The sequence below is a fragment of the Prionailurus bengalensis genome, chromosome C1, assembly GCF_016509475.1.
Source record: "Prionailurus bengalensis isolate Pbe53 chromosome C1, Fcat_Pben_1.1_paternal_pri, whole genome shotgun sequence".
NCBI lineage: Eukaryota > Metazoa > Chordata > Mammalia > Carnivora > Felidae > Prionailurus > Prionailurus bengalensis.
The window spans coordinates 184,366,160-184,388,384 of record NC_057345.1 but is presented as its reverse complement, the minus strand read 5'-3'; the positions used below and the strand labels follow the sequence as shown (position 1 = coordinate 184,388,384).

Genomic DNA, 22,225 nt, shown 5'->3' with positions numbered 1-22,225 from the left:
TCTGTACAACTGCTAACATAGAACTAGTGTGCACCACAGAGACTGCCGATGGTAATCATCCTTCGTGCATGCAGGGTAAACTGACTCGAAGCTTGTTTATGGAAGTGTGGCACAGGAAGCTGTTTAAGCCACTGGAACCCACGAGATCAGGATGAGTTTCAAAATTGTATGCAGCACAGATATCAGTAGAAGTCAAAGATATCGATATCAGTCAAATTTCTGAGCTTTCTTTCCATCCAGGCAAGTTTTATGTTCAGATTTCTATGCCTGGAAAAATCATATTCGTTGCTAAATGTATTTCCTGAGCCTGTAATAGCAATAGGAGTATCAGATTATAATATTGCTTAAACATCAACCCATGCCTGACAGAAAAGCTCCTACACACACCGAAAAGTAGATCAAGACGTGGTCATACCCTCCGAAGACTGTCCAACATAGACTGGGATCTGGAGATAAACCTTCAAGACTTTCTTGCTACTGACCAGGCTGTGTTGTGTGCTTCCTTCTGATGCTTCCCCGCGTCCCCCTCCTTCCTCCCCACCTCCTCACACCTGGGATTCCCAGGGAGGAGACAGCCAAACCAATAATTGGAGCCATAGCACTGTCTTCTGCGTGACCCCCCAAAGGCTTCTTTCACCACCACCTCCCCTTTCTCTGACTACTCCCACTGCTGAGAAGAAATGAAGATATCTCTTGCCAAAGTGTTAGGGAAACATATTTTGAGATTCTAGATAACACAGATGAGCAAGATTTGGGGCTTCCAGGAAGAGTTTTCTGAAGTGTGAATTATTTCTGATTGTTCCTCCTGTTTAACTTATTCTTTTTTTTTTTAATTTTTTTTAACATTTATTTATTTTTGAGACAGAGAGAGACAGAGCATGAACAGGGGAGGGTCAGAGAGAGAGGGAGACACAGAATCCAAAACAGGCTTCTGGCTCTGAGCTGTCAGCACAGAGCCCGACGTGAGGCTCGAACTCACGGACCGTGAGATCATGACCTGAGCCGAAGCCGGCCGCTTAACCAACTGAGCCACCCAGGCGCCCCCCTGTTTAACTTATTCTTATTGCTTTTTTGTTTTTCTGTCTTAGAAAAGAGCAGCCATAGGGGACAGGAATTAAATGCATATGAACCTGGACAGTTTAATACCTTGTTTATTAGAAGCCACCCAGTGGAGGACACTGTTAAGTGTGCTACAGGGGCCTTGAAGGGTCACAGAGTGTGTCTTCCAGGACATGGTATTTAGGGCAGACACCCAGGCACCCAGTCTACTGTGGCCTGCGTCCAAATGCAGCCGGCTTTTCACACATGCCTTTTCTTCTAGAATGAACTGAAGGTAGCACCAAAGGAGAATGGCTGAACTTTTCACTTTCCTGTTCTAGCGGCTGTCTTTTGGTTAACAGTGCTAAAAATGATTGTGTACTGTCTTTAGGCTGTAGAAGTGAGGATGTTGAGTCCAAATATATATTGTCACAGTGAACGTTTATTGAAACCTTAGTGTGTGCTAGGCAGAATGCTAGGCACTTTCTGTGCATGATCCCGTTTTAACCTCCGGGCCACTCTTTGAGACTGATAATGCTATTAATCCTAATTTAGGAAAGGTAATCTCAGTGAAGTTAGGTAACGAGCCTAACATGCCGCAGCCAGTAAGTGGAGGAGCATGTAACTCGCGAATCTGCTCTCTTAACCACCATGATCTGCTGCTTCCCTCAGATCAACCGAGCCCCCTGATGGATACTGCTCCTACCCATAAAATGGGTCTGCTTTTGTGTCTGTGTAGACAGAAGTCGTGACAAGTATAAAAATGTTTCCCAGAGCCGAGCAGGATAAGCATTTTATCATATAGCTCAAATTTTAATACTCATGCTTTCCCCCTTTCTCTAAAAAGCATTGTCATTATTGTGAGTTAAATGCTAGTAGACAAGAGGATTGGAAGAATTATATGGGAGACGGGAATGTTATTGCTTTCCTTAAGTTATTCCATGATTATAAAAAGATGGTCACATAGAGGACGTAGTACCGGGAATGAAAGAAAGTAAGCACTCTATGACCTATTACCTAGAATGTAGGTGAGTGATACTCAGATTTACTGTGCATTCATATTATCTGGGGTGCTTGTCACAAGTACCTGTTCTAGAACCTCATCTCCAGAGATTCTGATATAGCCTGTGGTCGCGCCCAGAAATCTGCATTTTAAAAAGAAGATTGTGACGCATGTGGTCTCCACACCACACTCTGAGAGCTGAGGTCTAACACCGGGAATACTTTAGTATCTGGCCTTCCCTGTGTCGAAAGGCAGCACTTCTTCAACAGTTGCCTTTGAGTTCCTCCATACCCCAGAGTCTCCAGGGAGCCCCTTTGTACTGCTAGTTCTTGGAATAATTGAACTCCAATAATAATTAAAATAATGAAGGGCAAGTTTGATTTAATAAGGAGGGCTTTTGGAAAAATATTCAATTAATTGAACAAATTAGTTGGGCACCGATTTATGCAATTCTTTCAGAATATGAAATTGCTGTAATCAATAGAGGGTGAAAGCCCCAAATGATTTCAGTAATAGAGTAAATGCCGTCAGGACTGCAGGAAATGTCTTGTTAATACTGGCATATTTTTACTTAGAGAGTTTCTAATGATTATACCAATGCATTTATTCTACCCAAATATACTGAGTGTATACAGTATGCACAAGGCACCTGCCAGGCTTTGGGGAGAGTTTCTACAGAAAACTGGGTGAGACTCAGACCCCGGTCTAAACCAACTTACAGTTTATAACATTTGACATTGCTTATGCCTGCATGGACTCTCTATAGTCACAAACAATTACTTTTCCATGAGTAATTTATGACCACTTAAATGCAATGCACATTTGGAAGTGAAAAAACAAACATTAAGGGTGACAGTTTTTAAGACACATGCTTCCTATTTCTTTTCATCTTTTCCATGTGCCGCTGTGTATGTTTCTACTTCTTATTACAGGGTTCGGGTGGCCTTTTGTAAAAAGAGAAAGTCATAAAAAGTAGCAATAAAGTGACTGCAAATGCCGTCTCCAATTCCCTTCTGCATGGCATCCCATGACAGTTGCTCACTCTATTATTTCCATGATTGATACAGAGCAGCCTACTGTGGAGTGTAATCCAACTAGGTCTACAGTCCTAACACTGAATGCTAACTGGGCTGATGCCTCCATTCAGGAGAAATGCCGGACTCCTCACATGTGCTTGTTCATTATAAAGAAAGTTTTGCGGGAGCCCTACTCACAGTGTGGGTTGTATACCCATCTAAGCCCGTGAGCTTTTGTCTTAAGACAAAATGATAAGAGTAAGCATTCAGAAACTTTTAGAGCAATTTGATGGAGCAGTTTTTTTTAGAGCAATTTTTCATTGCACGCCTGCTAAATTTAATAATAAAAGAATCAAGTTCAAAATTTGTCTTTGTCTTTTTAAATTTTATTATCCTACTAAATACTTTTTATTGTATTTCACAAAAGCATTGACTCATGATTGATTTGAAATAATATTTTTTTAAAAACTGGTCCTTCACCACAGATAGTTTGAGAAACACTGTTTAGGTATTTTTTTTTTTTTTAATGCTTATTTTTGAGAGACAGAGAGAGACAGAGCATGAGCGGGGGAGGGGCAGAGAGGGAGACACAGAATTGAAAGCAGGCTCCAGGTTCTGAGCTGTCAGCACAGAGCCCAACGCTAGACTCAAACCCACAAATTGTGAGATCATGACCTGAGCTGAAGTTGGAGGCTTAACTGAGCCACCCAGGCGCCCCTAAATATCTTTTCTTGATTCAGAAAGTGTTCAGTGTCCCTTGCCCCACGTAGTTTTCTTCTTTTCTTAATGCTGATTTATTTATTTTTTGAGAGAGAGAGCACACGCATGTGAGCAGGGGAGGGGCAGAGCAAGAGGGGGGACAGAGGATCCGAAGTGGGCTCTGTGCTGACAGCAGAGAGTTCGACCGTGGGGCTCAAACTCACGAACCATGAAATCATGATCTGAGCGAAGTTGGCCACTGAACTGACTGAGCTACCCAGCTGCCCCTAGTTTTCTTTTATCTTGTAAATTTCTGTCAGGGCGGACTCCTAGATTTTAGCTAGTGGGTGATACTAGGAGAGAAAGGCTTCTTTTGATTACAAAAATTAACTTCCTAAATAGCTATAAAATTACTCTCTCTTAAAACCAAATTGTGCTTCCAAGATTAAAATTTTTGAAAGAGAAATGCAATTTTAAAGAAGGAAATTACTGTCTTTCTAAATCAAAGCTTTGTTTTTTACTGAAGTATTATATTAAATTTCTATTAATGTTTAAGCAGGTTTGGCCGGCTAAAACAGAGTTAAAAATTTTAAATAACTAAGGAGAATTAACATTTAAAAGTACTTATGTCAGCATGTTTGGCTGAAACCGTCCAGTGAGTAAGCTCTGGCCTGGTAGAAAATGCAGAAGCCAGGCTCTTAATCAGCCAGGCTGACAGATCATTCCCCTTGACTCAGTCACCCTGCCTATCACATGAAGCTGCCTATTCAAATGAAGAGGTCAGGCCAGATGACCCCTGAAGCCTTCTACTACTTCTTCTTCTTTTTTTTTTTTTATGTTTATTTATTTTTGAGAGAGAGAGAGAGTGTGTGTGTGAGCAGGGGAGGGACTGAGAGAAAGAGAGAGACACAGATTCTGAAGCAGGCTCCAGGCTCTGAGCTGTCAGCACAGAGCCCCATGTGGGGCTCGAAATCACGAACGGTGAGATGAGGACCTGAGCCGAAGTCAGATGCTCAACCGACTGAGCCACCGAGGGGCTCCAGCCTTCTCTACTTCTAATATCCCATGTCTATGAAGTTAATTCCATAATAATTTTAGAATACTTGTATTTTCATTAAGAAAAAATAGTTAACTTTGGGGGGCCCCTGGGTGGCTCAATCAGTTAAGCACCTGACTCTTGATTTCGGCTTAGGCCACGATCTCATGGGTTGTAGGATCGAGCCCCGTGACAGGCTCTGCACTGACAGCATGGAGCCTATTTGGGATTCTCTCTCTCCCTCTCTCTCTGCCCCTCCCCTGCTCACTCTCTCTCAAAATAAGTAAATAAACATTAAAAAAAAGTGTTAATTTTTGGAAAATAAGTAAGATACCCTCCTTTGTATACTAAGTATTTCTAGATAGAGTCCTTTCTTGTCAAGTAAGATGAAAACAATGTAATCCATTGCATAAGCAGATAGAGAAATAAAAATGAAGAATGGCAAAGCTAAAACATTTTATAAAAGTAGATAAATAAAAGTAACGGTTATTCTAGGCATCCTTGAGCTATGGCAGTTGAGTGTTGGTATGAGAGACAAATGTGACGAAGTTGGCACTCACATGGTACTTGCTTAAAGTTCACGCGAAAGGAGACTTATTAGAAAGCCTACCTGCTTCTATTTTTTTCCCCATCCAGTCAATGAACTTGAACCTTTAACTTGTCTAATTTTGGGGGTGTAACTCCGCTGCTGGTTGGGGCACCTTGCCTTCTAAATGGATATAACCGGCTGGAAATGATGTGCCATATCTTGTGCAAAGTCTAGCATTCTTCCAGTGATCCCAAAGAATTCCTGGAGATCTGAGCGTTTGGTTGCCTGGCTCCACCAAACTGCTCCTGATGTTTGTTTGGTTTATGTATCAGCTTTCTTTTCTTCGTAGCCTGCTGACTCTGTTCCTGCCCAGACGTACACCTCTGCCCTGGGGTACAGGGCCCAAGTCCTCTCTTCTTTCTCTCTGTCCTCACCCCTTCCTTCCTACCAAGCTCCAAATGCTGCTTGTTGTATTATGCCCCAAAATGCAGCTTGGTACATCCTCCTCCCAAATTCACTATAGACCCACCACTGCATAGCAAGGACTGAACACAGAGGCTTCTGCCCTCCTTAGAAGACTATTTGGACTCAAAACAGTATTTTTTTGTGTTGGTAAATAACAAAATTTTATTTTAACCAGATTTGATCATTTGCAATTTGTGGTAATTCAAACAAGGAGCAAGATGGACCAGGGCATCTGCAAACTTTTTCCAGCAAAAGCCAGATAGTAAATATGTTGAGTTTTGATGGCTGCATACTCTGTTACAATTCAAACAAGCCATAGATAATATGTAAAGAAATGAATGACTCTGTGTTTTAAGAAAGCTTTATTTACAAAAACAGACCAAAATTTTTCTGTTTAAACTATTTTTAGAAGTATTGCCTATTTAACAATGCAGATTTTCTTCCCAACAAGCTCTAATGCTACTTATTTATATATAAACTATAACTGGTATGTAAATGTATATTTTCTTGGCTTAACCTGTTACTTTGAATGAAATGTAAATCATTCTTAATCATTTAAAAGTAGGGCCTCTCCTAGGTAACATCTTATTCACCTAGTCTGAGTTACTCTCAAAGTAATCATATTTTGTTATCTTAAAAAAAAAGGTTTTGGGGGCACCAAGGTAGCTCAGTTGGTTGAACGTCCGACTCTTGATTTCAGCTAAGGTCATGATCACAAGGTCATGGAGTTGAGCCCTGTGTTGACCTCTGCACCAAGCGTGGAGTCTTCTTGGGATTCTCTCTCTCTTGCTCTGCCCCACCCCTCTCTCTCAAAATAAAATAAATAAATAAATATATTAATTAATTAATTAAAATTTTTTCATGAATTCATTGGTCTTATGTCCGAACAGTATAAATTTGTGAAATGTTCATGTATAGTTTCTATTTTGTTAGTCTCTTCTGAATTTAAATAATATTTAGTGCAAAGCAATAATCTGTATAAATACAGTAAAATAAGACACAAGACAAAGGAATTAAAAATATAGTGTATATTCTTATTTTCTGTGAATATGTACAATGCCACTTTTATATTATTGCTTTATGATGTTTATCTCCAACCTTTTTGGCTGTATCTCTGCAAAACTTTTTCAGCATGCATCTTCAAGATATGCATCTTATTTACTTATAAATTATATATCGGAATGACTATTATTAGCTAATATTTCAAGTATATCACAATATACTTAGGGTGAGGCTTTTCATTTATCATAGTCTTACATAACCATGTAGCTAATAGACTTCTGATGATTTTCTTCTGTTTTGGCCAAGCTCTTGTCAGATCTGATTAAATTTGTCATTATTTTTACCCTGTAATGTGGATGATAGAAACCTTTTACTCAGAGTAGAACTGTCAGCTCTGTGACTGCACATTATTTACACTTGCATTTGTATTATCATCTTTAATCTGCAGGTTCCTTGCATACATCTTTTTAGTTTAAGGGTACATATTACAATCTGTAGATTGATTTGGCAGGCCCATCACTGTGCATTTCAGTGCATTCGGAGCAAATGAATGGAGAGGGCAAGGCTCACCCCCTCTGTGCCTGGAGGCCCCACTGTTCCTGGAGAGCATCTCATTTCCTGCGAGGCAAGATCTTCTGTGGAGCTGAGGGCACAATGCCAACCCAGAAGTTAAATACCGGCTAAAATGCTTTCCTTTTTAAAGAAAACAAACATGAATGGAGGTTCCAATATTTTCTTTCCACATCACAATAGATTGTATGTGCATCTGCATAAATCTCACAACTTTTGAGACCAAAGTTGATAAAAAATACCATCTTTTTCTTATGTAAATCTTCATCCTTATATTGTGGCTTAGCTCTTCTTTTGTTTATTTTTTTTTTCACCCAGCTAGCTTTTAAAACAGAGTCTGGAGGCATCTAGGTGGCTCACTTGGTTGAGCATTTGACTCTTGATTTCAGCTCAGGTCATAATCTCAGGTTAGTGGGATCAAGCCCCATGTGGAGCTCTGCGCTGACAGTGTGGAGCCTGCTTGGGAAATCTTTCTCTCTCTCCCTCTCTCTCTCTGTCTCCTTCTGCACCCTCCACCCCCCCCCCCCCGCCCCTTGCACATGCAGTCTCTCTGTCTCGCTCTCTTTCTAAAAAAAAAGAATGTGACTAATGTTTCTTTCAATCTTCTGCAGTGTTTCACATATCATGGTTGAGCATTAAGAATACACGTATACAAGGGCCCCTGGGTGGCTCAGTCGGTTAAGTGGACGACTTCAGCTCAGGTCATGATCTCCTGGTTTGAGTTCAAGCCCCACATCAAGCTCTGCACTGACAGTGTGGGGCCTGCTTAGGATTCTTTCTCTTTCTCCCTCTCTCTCTCTGCTCCTCCCCCTACTTTCTCTCTCTCTCTCTCTCTCTTTAAAATAAGTAAACTTAAAAAAAAGAGAGAGAGAAGAATGTACGTAGACATGTTTCACTCTAACATGAGCTCCAGGAATGTTTTGTGGACTTTATTGCCTTGCTGAGGAGGTGTGGCATATATCCTTTTTTTTTTTTTTCCTTTTTGGTAATTTTAACAAATTACTTGCTTGGGCCCTCTCAGTTTATTGTTTATAGCATCTAAATGGAGTCACACCGCATATTTAAACTGTATTCTCTAATTTGCAAAATTAAATGTTTTTGCTCTCATTCTACTGTCCAGGTTAGCCATTCATCTTAATGTGTTGCTGCTACTGATTCCTAGAACATTCTTCTTCATTATTTATGTCCCTGATAAAAATGTTAATTTCGAGAGTTCAAATAATTTACTCTCTGGGCACTTTTATGTACCTGCACAATAAAGTAGATCAGACAGTCCAGGCCTGTGAGGAATAAGGTGGACAGGGTAAGTTCTTGGTCTGTGAAGGGTGGCAGGAGTGTGGTACCTTTCATTGCGTTTCATTGGTTTATTGATGCCACACTGACAAGATGTTCATAAAGGCATCCCACTCATTGGCTCTAGGGTTGTCTCTAGAAGTAAAGAGAAGCAGTCAACAGTCATTCCCATCTTGAGAGAAGCTATATCATTTTCTTGCTGTAACAGAAGAGTGTCCTAAATCTTAGCTGTATAACAAAATCCCCAGATGGCTTTACAGAAATTCTGAGGCCAGTTAGAATCTCTGGTGTGGGACCAGCCATCTGTATTTTTAAGAGTTCCCCAGGTGATTCCATTGCACAGCCAAGGTTGAGGTTTCAAGAGTCTAATAAGCGGATTAGATCAATAGAAGGAAAATTAAAAGTGTAAGTCTCAATAAAGGTGAAGGAACTCAACAGTAGAAAAAAATTTACCTCACCATAACATGGAAAAAAGTTGGGAAAAGATGGAACAATTTTGTAGCTTCAAGTTGAGGTAGTAATAGACATCTTCCCTTGATTGCTATGGATCACACAGTGAAGGTTAAGATGTTGGCAGAGAAAAACAAACATTTATGAATTGATCCAAGAATGTCTGAAGGACTTTGAGGTCCTTGGCTTTGGATGATGGAGGCTTATGGACAAACACTTCCAACTTTACATTATCTTTGGGGGCTTTTTGACCTATGGATATGTTTACCGTGGCATGCGTACCTACGCATGAGTGCTCACATTTAACCTAAGGCTGCTTATACCTCATTAAGAAACCTTACGTTTAGAAGGTTTATTTGGTTTTGAAGATTATCTTTGCATTACATTATCTTTGGGGGCTTTTTGACCTATGGATATGTTTACCGTGGCATGCGTACCTACGCATGAGTGCTCACATTTAACCTAAGGCTGCTTATACCTCATTAAGAAACCTTACGTTTAGAAGGTTTATTTGGTTTTGAAGATGTGCCAAGACTCCTGGTCTAGCAAATAAAGATAAAGTGGATCTGTTTTCACCTGTGCCACTCTTTTGATCTTTATCATATATTACCTAGCTTTTCTCAGAAGAATATACATCATGAGCCAGCCTCTGAGGGCATGGAGCCTTCCCTTCCTGTAGTTCTGGGGTCTGGTAAAGCATCTTCTATTCAATAAGTATTGACTGAGCATTTGTCAGTGACCCCTGCAAACTCCGCTTTGGTTGCAGGAAGCAGTACAAGTATTGATTAAGCACTCGGCTGACGTCAATGCGAGGGACAAGAACTGGCAGACCCCCCTCCACGTGGCAGCTGCCAATAAGGCTGTCAAGTGTGCAGAAGTGATCATTCCCCTGCTGAGCAGCGTCAACGTCTCCGATCGAGGGGGGCGCACAGCCTTGCACCATGCTGCCCTGAATGGCCATGTGGAGGTGAGTGCCCTCATCACTGGGAGCAACAATTCTTACTACAGACTCCCTTAGCCCCAGGTGGGACCTAATCTTAGTGCTGAGGGTTTTAGAGAGTGTGATCCTTATATCTGTACACCAAACCTTAGGCAACCATAGCAATTTTTAAATTCACAGCCAGTGGGTTAAAAAAGTAGCCATCACCTCAGTCTTTTCCTCTGACACACATGCCTCACAGTTGTCTGTGACATCATCTTCATACTTTGTGTGAACTCCAGGTTTCTGATCCGCCTTGAGATTTGATGTTAATTTGACTCAGAGTATCTGCATGTTGGTTTTCTTCCAGATGGTCAACTTACTCTTGGCCAAAGGAGCAAACATCAACGCATTTGACAAAAAGGACCGGCGTGCTCTGCACTGGGCAGCATATATGGGTAAGGATTCCATGAATGGAAGGCAAAGTGCAGATACCTGTACCTAAAGAAGCCACAGCCCTGCCATTAACCATGTAGGCCTTCTCTTGGGCAGGCCTGACTTCTTTCCAAGGTTGGAATTCACCCGAGTTAAGATTTGGTCCATTTTACTGGCATGCATAGAGCACTCTCATTACACAGTTGCTTTCTCAGAGATTCATTTACCCCACAGAGAGGAAGAGGGATGAATCATGGCCCAGACCTCATTGAATGGGTTTCAGTCGGGACTGGAGAGTGGTGTGAATTGAGCTTCTTTTGAGCTTGTCATGGCAGCAAAATGAAGTGTTCAAAAAGAAAGAGGGCTGGCTAGCAAAGCAAGGACATAAATTCCATTTGTCCTTTTATTTATAAATATTTTTGAAATAAACAAAAAGGAAGGAAGGGCAGCCCCCTGGCTGTTATGGAGGTTGAAGTGACGAGAGTAACCATGGAGTATCCTGCTTCTGTACCACCGAGAGGCCGGGGCTTGCCACTCCCGCTTCTGCCAGCTCGCTGGGGAGAGATGAAGGGAGCCGTGACATTTCCGTGTTTTTCCTTTTCACTTCTGTTGGCACGAATACCACTCACAAATGACAGACCTCATGGAATTTATTCTCAGTGTAGACTTGTGGGAAATGAAGAGCTAAGATCCTTCCTTTGTGTTTCTAACTGGAGAACGTCCTGCAATTTGAAAAGCTGATAGGATTCTGTCAGCCCCAAGTTATAAACAACCCGATATGCCCATCCACAGGAGATTGTGTTGGTGAATTATAAAGATAAGCACAATGGGACACTATCCTGTAACTATAGTGATGATGTCATTAGTATTTATTAACATACAAATATTCTGTGATATGTTAAGTAAAAACAGATCAATACACAGTATGGATATTATGATCCTCATTTTTGTAAAAAAAAAAAAATCCATGCAATCTAAACTATCTATTTGGCTATCCAGTATACACTGAAATGTCTGTTCAGTATTACACACTGAAATGTTGGCTGATCATCTCAAGGGATTGGCGATTATGGATGATTTTTGTTTCCTTTTAACACCGTTTTGCCTTCCGAAATCTTTTTAGTAGGCATACAGGCCTTTTATTATCATAAAAATAATAACATTAATTGTGGGGAGAAAAAAGAGTGGATTGGGTAGGGATGAAATAAATTATGTGGCTGTAGATGAGTCTGCATGGACATTTGTGCTTAAAACATCAGAATCTTAAGATCTTGTAAGCATTATCATTTTTTTTTTAAAGACAGCAGGGACTTTTGTGCCGATTGAAGCAGATTGGATGTCTGCATGGTACCTGCAGGACTGGAGTCAAGAGGACATTTGCCAGACTGGTGTTTGTGTAGAGCACACACTAGACTAGTGTGAGATGGGACTCAAAGAACCTGGGGTTTCAAGTTTGTTCTTTGCTAACATATAGTTAAAACATTCATGTAGAATTGCTTTCAGCATTTGTATGGAATTGCTTTTTGTGTGTCATCAGGGTACAAATAGGAAAAAAATATATAGATGACTATCTTTAGGGAATAAAGGACAAAACCAGGACAAAAGATAACACCACTTAAGCTTAAGATAGCACCACTAGTAATTGAAAGTAATTTTTCCATATACAAGTCTTGGGGGAAAAGAGTCAAATTTTAATACAACAAGCCATGGCCAAATGCTCTCTCTGTGTCTCATACACACACACACACACACACACACACACACACTTCTCTCCCTCCCCCCCCCCAATACACCCCTCCCTCCATCTCTCTCTTTCTCACACATATGCGCACACAATCCCACATGCATCTTAGACCCTTGGAATTAGTACTTACCTTCTACCCTTCAATTATGAACCATGTTTAGAGCAATGACCCAAAGCATCAAATAATCTCCAGTCACAATATAAAGGCCAAACATATTTATCATACTATTTATATAGTGAGATAGGATATAAAGGATAATATTCTAGAAAATATGTCAACAGGAGTTGAAACTAGAAGGGTTTCTATTTAGCCAGTAATTCACAAGAATACTTTTAAGTTGAACCATATGAATTGCCACTTCTGTGATCCACAACTATGGTCAAGCAGCAGCAATATAATTTAACAATAATCTGGAGTTATTCCGATTGATTTTTTTTCTTCCGTTAGTTTTTCCAAACCAAATTGTCATTGTTGGACTTTTCAGTGAGGAATGGCAATTGCTTTCAAAAGCATTGCTTTTATTTTAACATATTTTAGGTTGTGGTACTAACATATTTAGCAGGATTTGCAATATTGGTGACAGTAGAAGCTAATAGTGATGATTTAGGTGGAATAAATCGTCAAATTATCCTAAAAAGGTTCACCATGTCTTCTGTTGTTTTGTTTGTAAAGGCCACCTGGACGTCGTGGCATTGCTCATTAACCACGGCGCAGAAGTGACTTGTAAGGATAAGAAGGGTTATACCCCCCTGCACGCTGCAGCCTCCAACGGACAGATCAACGTTGTCAAACATCTCCTGAATCTAGGGGTGGAGGTGAGCTATGTTTAATGCATCAACCCATGGTGTATTTGTGGGTTTTCTGTTGTTCTGAAATTGAATCCTGTTTGATTTTTAATTCCAGAGGGTAAAAAAAAAAACAATCCACCTTCTTTTCTAGCGTCCTGTCTTTTTGAGTTTACAAGGGCAATCAATGAAGGGCAATGGGGGCATATAGCAAGTAATGAAAAACCAGAAACAGGCTAACTTTCTGTATCAACATAGAGAATTATAAACATATATGTTGCCTGTAGTACATATTATTAACCTGTTGTTTTTTAAATAGGCTACGGTTCTCCATCCCGCCTTCAGAATTCAGCCTTCTAAGTTGTGGTGTACACGCAGAAATAAAGGAGTGAGTGGCAGGGACAAACAGCAGAAATGTCCAATGCTAAGCTGGAGAAGTCAGCCCCATCCCAGCCTCCCTCAACTAGCAGAACAGGGGCAGTGTGGGGCTTTGGAACATGCCTGTCCCTGGAAGAAAGGAAAACCAAGTTGCAATGCTGAGACTGAGATAGTGAAACCCAGCAGTGCAGCAGTTCTGGGACAGCAGGAGAGAGCCCTGAGCTAAATCCCTAAGACAGCTCTTGGCTCTGCAGCTGGGACGTGGCTGTGGGAGGTGTCGGACGGCAGAGCCAAACCAAGTGGCTTCTGAGCCCAACTCCTAGTTTAGAATCTGCAGCACCTCCCTGCATATCTCCCAACCCTTCACTTCCCGTTCTCTGTTGAGTTTTGGCTCTTTTCTTCTCTGATTCAGTTCTCCTCTGCCATTTTGAGGCAGTTTTGCCTTTCACTCTTTATCCCTTCCCTTGCTGAAAAATCTCTCCCCACGACTTGAAACCTCCAACTCTTCCTCCCAGTTCACTATTTGTCACATTCACTTTTTGCTGTCTTTATCTTGGGATGACAGGCATTCCCAGGATGACCACACCGGGACAAGAGAAAGCTCTGAATAATTATGTTGGCAGATGGAAGTTTACTTCCCTTAGTGTAGCCATTAGTCTTTCTTGTGGAAAATGCAATAAAGTGGCTCTGGTGATTTTACCCATCCTGTGTTGGACTCATTTGCAGATTGATGAAATCAACATCTATGGAAACACGGCCCTTCACCTGGCCTGCTACAATGGGCAGGATGCTGTAGTTAATGAGCTGACTGACTACGGTGCTAACGTGAACCAGCCCAACAACAGTGGGTTCACCCCTTTGCATTTCGCTGCTGCCTCCACACACGGTGCTTTGTGTCTTGAACTATTGGTAAACAACGGGGCGGATGTTAACATCCAGGTACGACATTCTCAGTCTCTCTCTGGGCTAAATACCTTTGCGTTGAGCCTCTGTGTGAGCAAAATCAACTGTTGTAAATTATGCCCTGTTTTAGTAAACAACAGCCTTGCCCTGTGTGGGTGTGTTACAAAAACTTAGCTGTGTTGTTACCACAGAAATGGTAGGACCAGCTGGAAGACACTGAGGGTCTAGCCACATGCTTTTGGTAGCTTAGTGAATGTTCTAGAGCAAATACTGGTCTCAGGGATGTTGACTTGGCTTGGTTTCTAACACTGAGGTGAATGTTGAGCTAACATGGCAGAACTGCTTGAGAATCAAAAGGAAAGCCTAAGCCAATGATCTCAGGTCTGCTTCTAACCCTGGCATGGCCCTCCAAAAAGTTTCTCAGGCACTGTCCAATAGTAAACCCTAGATAGTGGCTTTAGTAATGTAACATTGACCTGGACCTGATAGTCTTTATTCAGCACACTTACTGAAGATCATCTCGTGCCCTCTGTTTAGTTCGGAAGGAGTACTCCAAGATGAGATATGAGCTCTGCCTTCAAGGAATTTACAGTACGGTAAGGAGATAGTGTGCTCAAGTGTTCGTGAGGCAAGAGAGGAATGTGCTGAGTGGCACGAGACAATAATAGAGTGCTGCAAACTGTAAGAAGCAGTGCTTATTTCTCGAGGATCAAAAATGGAGCCTGCTTTTGAGCCGAGACTCAGAAGATTGATATCAGTTGATATGAGGAGGGATAGAGAGAATCTGAGAGAGAGCACTCCAGGTAAAGAGAACCACATGAAAGGGTTTGGGAATTCTGGATAGGAAAAGCTCTGGGTAGACTCTAGGTTAGTAGTTAGCTCACTACAACAGGTAACCAAGAGGAACTTATGCGTGCAGCCCTCACCATCCAGGTTACATCATTTGAATGCATTTAGGTCGTAGCAGAATATCCTAACCTGTACCAAGTGACCTTGTACTCATCCTCAGCTTCCCTTATCCCAAGCACACAGGAATCTTAAAGCAAGGTCCCAATGTGTTCTGCCTCTGCTTTTGAAAAATTACCATTTCTGAAATTTAATTTTAAGAATATTGGATCAATCTGTTTTATTTTTTTAAGATTTATTTACTTACTTAAGTAATCTCTCTACCCAACTTGCAGTTCAAACTCACAACCCCAAGATCAAGTGTTATATGCTCTACCAACTGAGCCGGCCAGGTGCCCGTGGATCAATCTATTTTAATGACCTTTCCCATTCACTATTAAAATCTTTTTACTTTTTTTGTTACAATTTTTAATAGTGAGGAAATATGAGACGAATTTTCAGAATGGTGATTTATTGTGCTTGAATGAAATGTATGAAAGAAAGTACCCAGGAGCAAGCTGAGATGTGACCTGACCAATGAAAGGGCTTATCAACTAGCTGAGGAGTTTGGGCTTCTATAAGCTGTGGAGACCAATACTCATTATAGAGGTCATGTGATCTAAACTGACAATTAGAAATAGTAATCTGGCCACAGAACACCAGAGAAAAAATTGTATATATGACTACATAAATTTTTTAAATGTTTATATGGCAAAACAAAACAAACCCCCAAAAAACAAAACAAAACAAAACAAAAAAACGCAGACATAAACTAAATTGAAAGAGGAACAACTCAAAAGAATTTTTTCTGCAATACACATGATAAACAAAATGTTAACACATTTAATATATAAAGAGCTCATAAAAATCAATGAGAAAAAGTCTGATCGGGTACCTGGGTAGCTCATTCGTTAAGCATCTGACTTTGGCTCAGGTCACGATCACACAGTTTGTGGTTTTGAGCCCCACATCAGGCTCTGTGCTGACAGCTCAGAGATTGGAGCCTGCTTCAGATTCTGTGCCTCCCTCTCTCTCTGCCCCTCCCCTGCTTACTCTCTCTCTCTCTCCAAAATGAATAACCATTTAAAAAAAAAGTCTGAAAATCTTCTATAAAATCTGGGCAAAGGCCAATCACAAGACTGATAATACAATATCCATTAAACCTATGAAAAATATTCAGTATCATTAGTAACTAGAAAAATGCAAACTAACACACAGGTATATTTGCCTTTAAGATTGGCAAATATGAAAAAAAAAGGAAAAAAGGAAAAGAAAAAAAGATTGGTAAATGTGAACAAGACTTGTAATACCTAGTGTTATCAGTGAAAAAATTAATATGCAGTAACTAAATATCTAATTTTTTAATTTAAAAAAGTATGTGTCTGTGTATATGAATAAAAAGAGAAAAATATTTGGAATATATACCAATATAATATCACTGCAGAGAGGCAAAATTATGATTTGGGTTTTTAGTTTCTTTTTTATATACTTGTTTTAATCTTCTGATTGTGATACATGAGCATGTGTTATTTTTATATCCAGGTGAGAAAAAACTATTTTCATTTTTATAAAAAGAAAATTCAGGTGTAGTGGACCTAGAGAGAGGACAATTAGAGAATAAATGCAAGTCAATAAAACTGGTCTAGATAAGAAGTAATGAGCCCAGGGGAGTTGGGACAACCAACAGAAGAGAGAGGCTTCGCAGAAAGAAAATCAATGAAATTTGGATGGATAGGAGATAGAGGAATTGAAGACAAATGTAAGAAATGAAATCTGGTTAAGAGATAATACAGAATAGTAGTTAAGTGTTCAGTTCTGAGGCTGGACTGCCTATATTCCAATCCTAGCCTTGACTTTCAGTAATTATGTAATCATAAACAACCTCTCTGTGTGTCCGTTTATCTGTAAAGTTGGGGAAACAGTAGCATCTTCTTCATGGAACTGCTGTGAGGACCAAACAAGTTACCTCACATAAATTACTTAGAACAGTGTCTTCCACATGGCAAGCACTCAATAAACAATTATCGTTATTAAGGGGGATGTTAGGAGAAAGAGTAGGCTTAGGAGGTAAAACTGGTAAGTTTAGTTTTTGAGAAGGTGATTTTGAGCCTTTGGTACAGTCTGAGAAAACCAACAATGGAAAATGTGATCCTCCAGCATGGGAGAGCAGTAGAAAATAGAAGAAAAAAAATTAGGCTGCCTCATTCACACAGAGGTGATCGATAGTGGAGGTTCAGAGAAAAGGTTGAGGTCACCCAAGGAGAGAGTGCATCACAGCATGAGGAGAGGAAGGATGAAGGATGCCAGAAACCCTTTGGTCTTAGGATCAGGAAGAGGAGGAAGAGCCAGAGAAAGGGATGAAAAAAGAAGAGTTGGAGAAGATAGAAAGGAAGTGGAGGGGAGTATAATGTCTTCATGAAGGTGGAAAACAGGCAGAAATGAAGAAGAGAGTGTTGAGTGGAGTCAATCCAGGGTGCTAGGTGGGGGTAAGAGACAAAGGGGCATCAAAGAGACTGAGGACCTGTAACCCAAGGTGGGAAGAGTCATCATATGGCATTGAAGTCACAGAGGACAGTGGTGAGAAGGCAGGAGGTTTACAGGTGGCCAAACTTCTTGTCCCCAAAACTTGTGACACTTGTATTGCCATACTGGTATCTGAAGGAAATCCTTGAATTCTCCAAAGAAAGGAAAATTATTGAAGTTAAATAAAATAGCTCGCTTCACCAACCTTCAGTTAATTAATTCAAAGAGCTGTCTGATGTTCTCTATTCCCTCTTCAAACCATGCCAACTGGTGCTCTCAGTGTGCCTGAGAACAAGGCTAGAAGGCCACTTTCTGGCACACCTCCCTACTTCTCCCAGTTAACTATGCTGTCTCAGTTTATGGCAGCCTTCTCTCTCATAAAATGTGCCTGGAAAGCATGACCACTTGATTTAAAGAATTAATTTTTCCTGTACACTGCTAATCATCAATACAATATGGAAATACCTTTTTTTTTTTTTTAATCTGAGACTTAGGTTTATGTAATAGCTGATCTGTGTAAGTGGGACTTTGGTTCAAATCTAGCCTTCTCCTTCAGTCTCCTTCAATCTACTCTGTTTACATCGGATTTCCTTCTCTTGAATCCTCCTTCATGATTCCGGATTCACCCTGGAGCCATAATCTGTCTCCCATTTCCGTAGAGCCATTCTGTCTGACTCTGGAGGTAGCTTTCTAATTGAAGTTGTTATCTCTGTGTACCACAGTGCTCCTTGGATTTTGAAAGTGTTTGTAGATTCCAAGACAATTTGTATTTGTTTAGATCTTCCAGAGTTTGACAGAAATAGCATATTGAAATGTGGCCAATACCCATGCACATGTTCACGTTGTTTTCCTCTATCATTACAAAGTACTAAGAGTGATGTCTTCATGAGCAATTACAAGATGATGGAGAGGGGAAGGAGAACGTGTGTCCTACACACATTTTACAATCCCTCATTTTGCTTCGATTGACCATGGCCCTACCTCTGACTTTGTAGTGTTGGTTTAATTATGATAAAATAATAAAGACACAATACTTTATACAATACTCCATTGAAGGTTCACTTATATTTTGCAAATAGGAAGAGCCCGAGAAGATACAAAATAATTTTTCTTCTCCATTACACATTACATTGTAATTCTGTGGCATCTCAAAGCTCTTTTTGGAAGCATTCAAAATGTTAAAGAAGGCACTAAATACATAGCTATTCCAAATACTACTTAGATAGATTCAGAAATTACCATTGCCAAGTTTCCTGCCTCCAGGTCACTAGTATTCAGCCTGCCCATGGTCTGAATTCTTTTCCATCCGTGGGCCCTTAGTCTTTTTAGCCCTCAGACACTGGAGCTGAAGCCCATCACACATCTATTGAAGTGAACCAGCTCCCTTCTGTATATGTACCAGGTCTGAATTATAGAATGAGTTGCACAGCAGAGGTTAAAGGTGAAATGGGACAGGCGAGAGAAAGAAAGCAGTGATAAGGACATGACGACTTTGGAGAGGATGTGAGGAAAAAAGAGAGAAATGGATGAGGACTAACCATGTACCATCTCTGGCTCTTAGAACCATTTAAAAAATTGGACTACGTACGGCTTTTTGCAAATTAGGGTTTTATATTGCTCTTCCATTGAATTAGGAAGCCCTTTTGCGCTTCTGACACATTCCCCCTAACCCTTGCAGGCTGACCTTAATGTTATCTTCTAGATGCTCTATTGCCTTCCAGTAGGACCATTGAGCTGTGTGACTCCAGGAGACATGTGCCACAGACAACACAATGCCTTCAAGTTCCTGGGTAGTAAGAATGTCTGGGTTTAGGGAGGGTTTGGGGGATGTTGGAGGATGAGGAAAGAAGGCATTCAAAGTGAAAGAAATGAAAGGATTTCTCAGGAGAATGGTGGTCAAGGAAATTGAGATACCCCATTTAGTGAAGGATATTTCATTCTGTCCTGGAAGAGTACTAATGTTTATAAAATATTCTTTATCTTTATTAGTTTTTCTTCGTGAGCGTGGCTGAACCATGCCTACATCAATAGAAGGGCTTCTGGCTTAAATTAAAAAAAATTCTCAAAATAACAGAATTTTCCAAGCACTAACTACAATGGGGAAATGAGTCTAGAAATAGGAAAGAGACTAGGAATTAAGAAAAAATCTTATAAAAGCAGAGATTTGAATAAATGGAAGAACTGAACATATCCTCTCTTTTGAGAATGCAAAGAATGTTTTATCCTTCTCTGAAGTTCTTAAAACAGCAGCAGTAACAACAAACACCCAGTGTGACAGATTTCTCAGGCAGATAATGAAACTCAGTAGGATCCCTAGTCTCAACCTGAGTATCCTGAGTTCTAACTTGTAAAGACTAAATAAAAAGTATTATCGATTGGACCTTCATTAGTTTCCAATGGCTTTTTGAAATAGCAAGTTCCCTTTACATCCATGCCATATAAACATAATTGTTCCCAAATGGCTGCCATGATTCTCTCAATGCTTCCTGGCCCTACCTCCGGCCACCATATCCCTAAGGGGGAAGAATCAGCTAAGGACTGGACTCAGTGGTTGATGAACCCAGGCAAAGATTGATCTGATATAGCTGTCGTTTGTATTTTATGAAAATTTGGTTGCCCTATTTATTTGTCCCCTTACCAAATGCACAACCACTCCATGGGAGAAAAGGGTGCAGTGTTTTCTGTCCCTGAAATGGAACCAGCATTGTCAATGGCAAGATACAGAAACCAGTTGTTTCTGCTTTGGTTCTCTGGCTGCAGTTTAGGTAGTTAGCAGCCTTTAAGCTATTTTCTAGACGCAGAAAAGTTCTTAGCTAAATATTTATAAAGATATTATCTAGGGGCGCCTGGGTGGCGCAGTCGGTTAAGCGTCCGACTTCAGCCAGGTCACGATCTCGCGGTCCGGGAGTTCGAGCCCCGCGTCGGGCTCTGGGCTGATGGCTCAGAGCCTGGAGCCTGTTTCCAATTCTGTGTCTCCCTCTCTCTCTGCCCCTCGCCCGTCCATGCTCTGTCTCTCTCTGTCCCAAAAATAAATAAACGTTGAAAAAAAAAAATTTAAAAAAAAGATATTATCTAAACACTGAAATATTTATGGTTTTATATATATTTAACTAAATGCTAGTTAGTTATGTTTTCAATTAAATTTAAGAGAAAATATTGGAGCAAAATTTAAAGAAATAGCACCACCTAGGGACAAGTTGATGTCAACTCTGCAATTTCTGCAATTGTGTCCTTATTCTCTTGGTTGCTGATCCTTTTCCTCTAAAAATATCATTTCAGTAAAGCCTCAAGCTTACTTCCATCTTCCTTTCTTAATCTTTTCTGACTCAGCTTATAATCATATAAGGATCCTATTTTTCTCCCATCTTCCTGTTGACTTTTCACTATAAAGATTATTTTTCAACTGATGCACTTACTGCTCTGATTAACTCTTTCCTTGGCACAGAGTGTGCATAACTCCTTTCTTACTTCCTAAGGGATGGACTTTTGGGATATAATAAAAATTCTTCTGTTAAACCCTTGTGGTTTTTATAAGCTATTCCAGCCCACAGTCTAAAGCCTTTTTATGGCTGCATAATATTCCTGTGTGTGTGTGTGTGTGTGTGTGTGTGTGTGTGTGTGTTTATGTACCACATTTCCTTATCCATTCATCTGTTGATGGACAATTATGTTGTCTCCATATCTTGGCTATTGTAAATAATGCTGTAGTAGAAGTAGGGGTGCATATATCTTTTTAAATTAGTGTTTTCATTTTCTTTAGGTAGATACCCCATAGTGGAATTACTAGATCATGTGATATTTCTGTTTTTAAGTTTTTGAGGAACCTCCATACTGTTTTCCACAGTGGCTGCACCAATTTGCATTCCTACCAACAGTGCATTTTAAAGCACAGGTATATGGGTTTCATTTCAAAAATGAATTTGCATTTTTGACATCTCATATTTAACCTCAGACTTTGGAAAATGTTCCTTCTGAGACTTAGAAAAATAAAGTACATGTATTTCTTTCTCTTCTTTTTTTTTTGTTAACAATACCTGAATGAAAGGATACATTCTGTCCTTTGGGGATACTTAATATTTTCTTTTTGGTATTATTATTTTCAGATGAATTCCTATAAATGGCTATTTCTTAATAAATATGTAGGACTTTGGTATTTGGCATAATAATGATGGCTATATAGATTTTTGTACATTTTTCATGTTTTTGCTTAATCTCCATCCAGGAGTTCTATCATTTATATCTTGAATAATAAAGACTGTGTAAATTCAGCACCTTTCCGGGTGATCATTAAAATGGCAATTTGTTAAACCATTGCATGTTGTAATCCTGTGATTTCTAATGAGTTAAATGAAGCATGCATTTCTGTTTTGGAACAATAAAAAGTTGTGCTATGGAATTCGAGTATAGGAAATGGTGGAGGGTTCCAAGTCTGTTTTGAGAGTTACAGTCATTTATAGTAGCATAGTCAACGTTAGGTCAAACAGGGCCAAGCCAGTTAACACATCATTTGTCTTTTCTCATGTACTTTTGACAAAAGTTGAAAAAAAAAGC

At 40.1% G+C, this 22,225-nt stretch overlaps 1 protein-coding gene across 10 annotated transcripts in view; it reads left to right on the top strand.

The window, feature by feature from the left end:
• ANKRD44 (ankyrin repeat domain 44) overlaps positions 1-22,225 on the top strand; it is a 327,574-nt gene that overhangs the window by 178,744 nt on the left and 126,605 nt on the right. For all 10 annotated transcript variants that reach the window (XM_043577389.1, XM_043577386.1, XM_043577384.1 and 7 more), the window contains exons 5-8: positions 9,868-10,068; positions 10,391-10,478; positions 12,873-13,015; positions 14,090-14,302. In XM_043577389.1, coding sequence (XP_043433324.1) covers positions 9,868-10,068; positions 10,391-10,478; positions 12,873-13,015; positions 14,090-14,302 — 645 coding nt within the window. The remainder of the gene's footprint in view (positions 1-9,867; positions 10,069-10,390; positions 10,479-12,872; positions 13,016-14,089; positions 14,303-22,225) is intronic.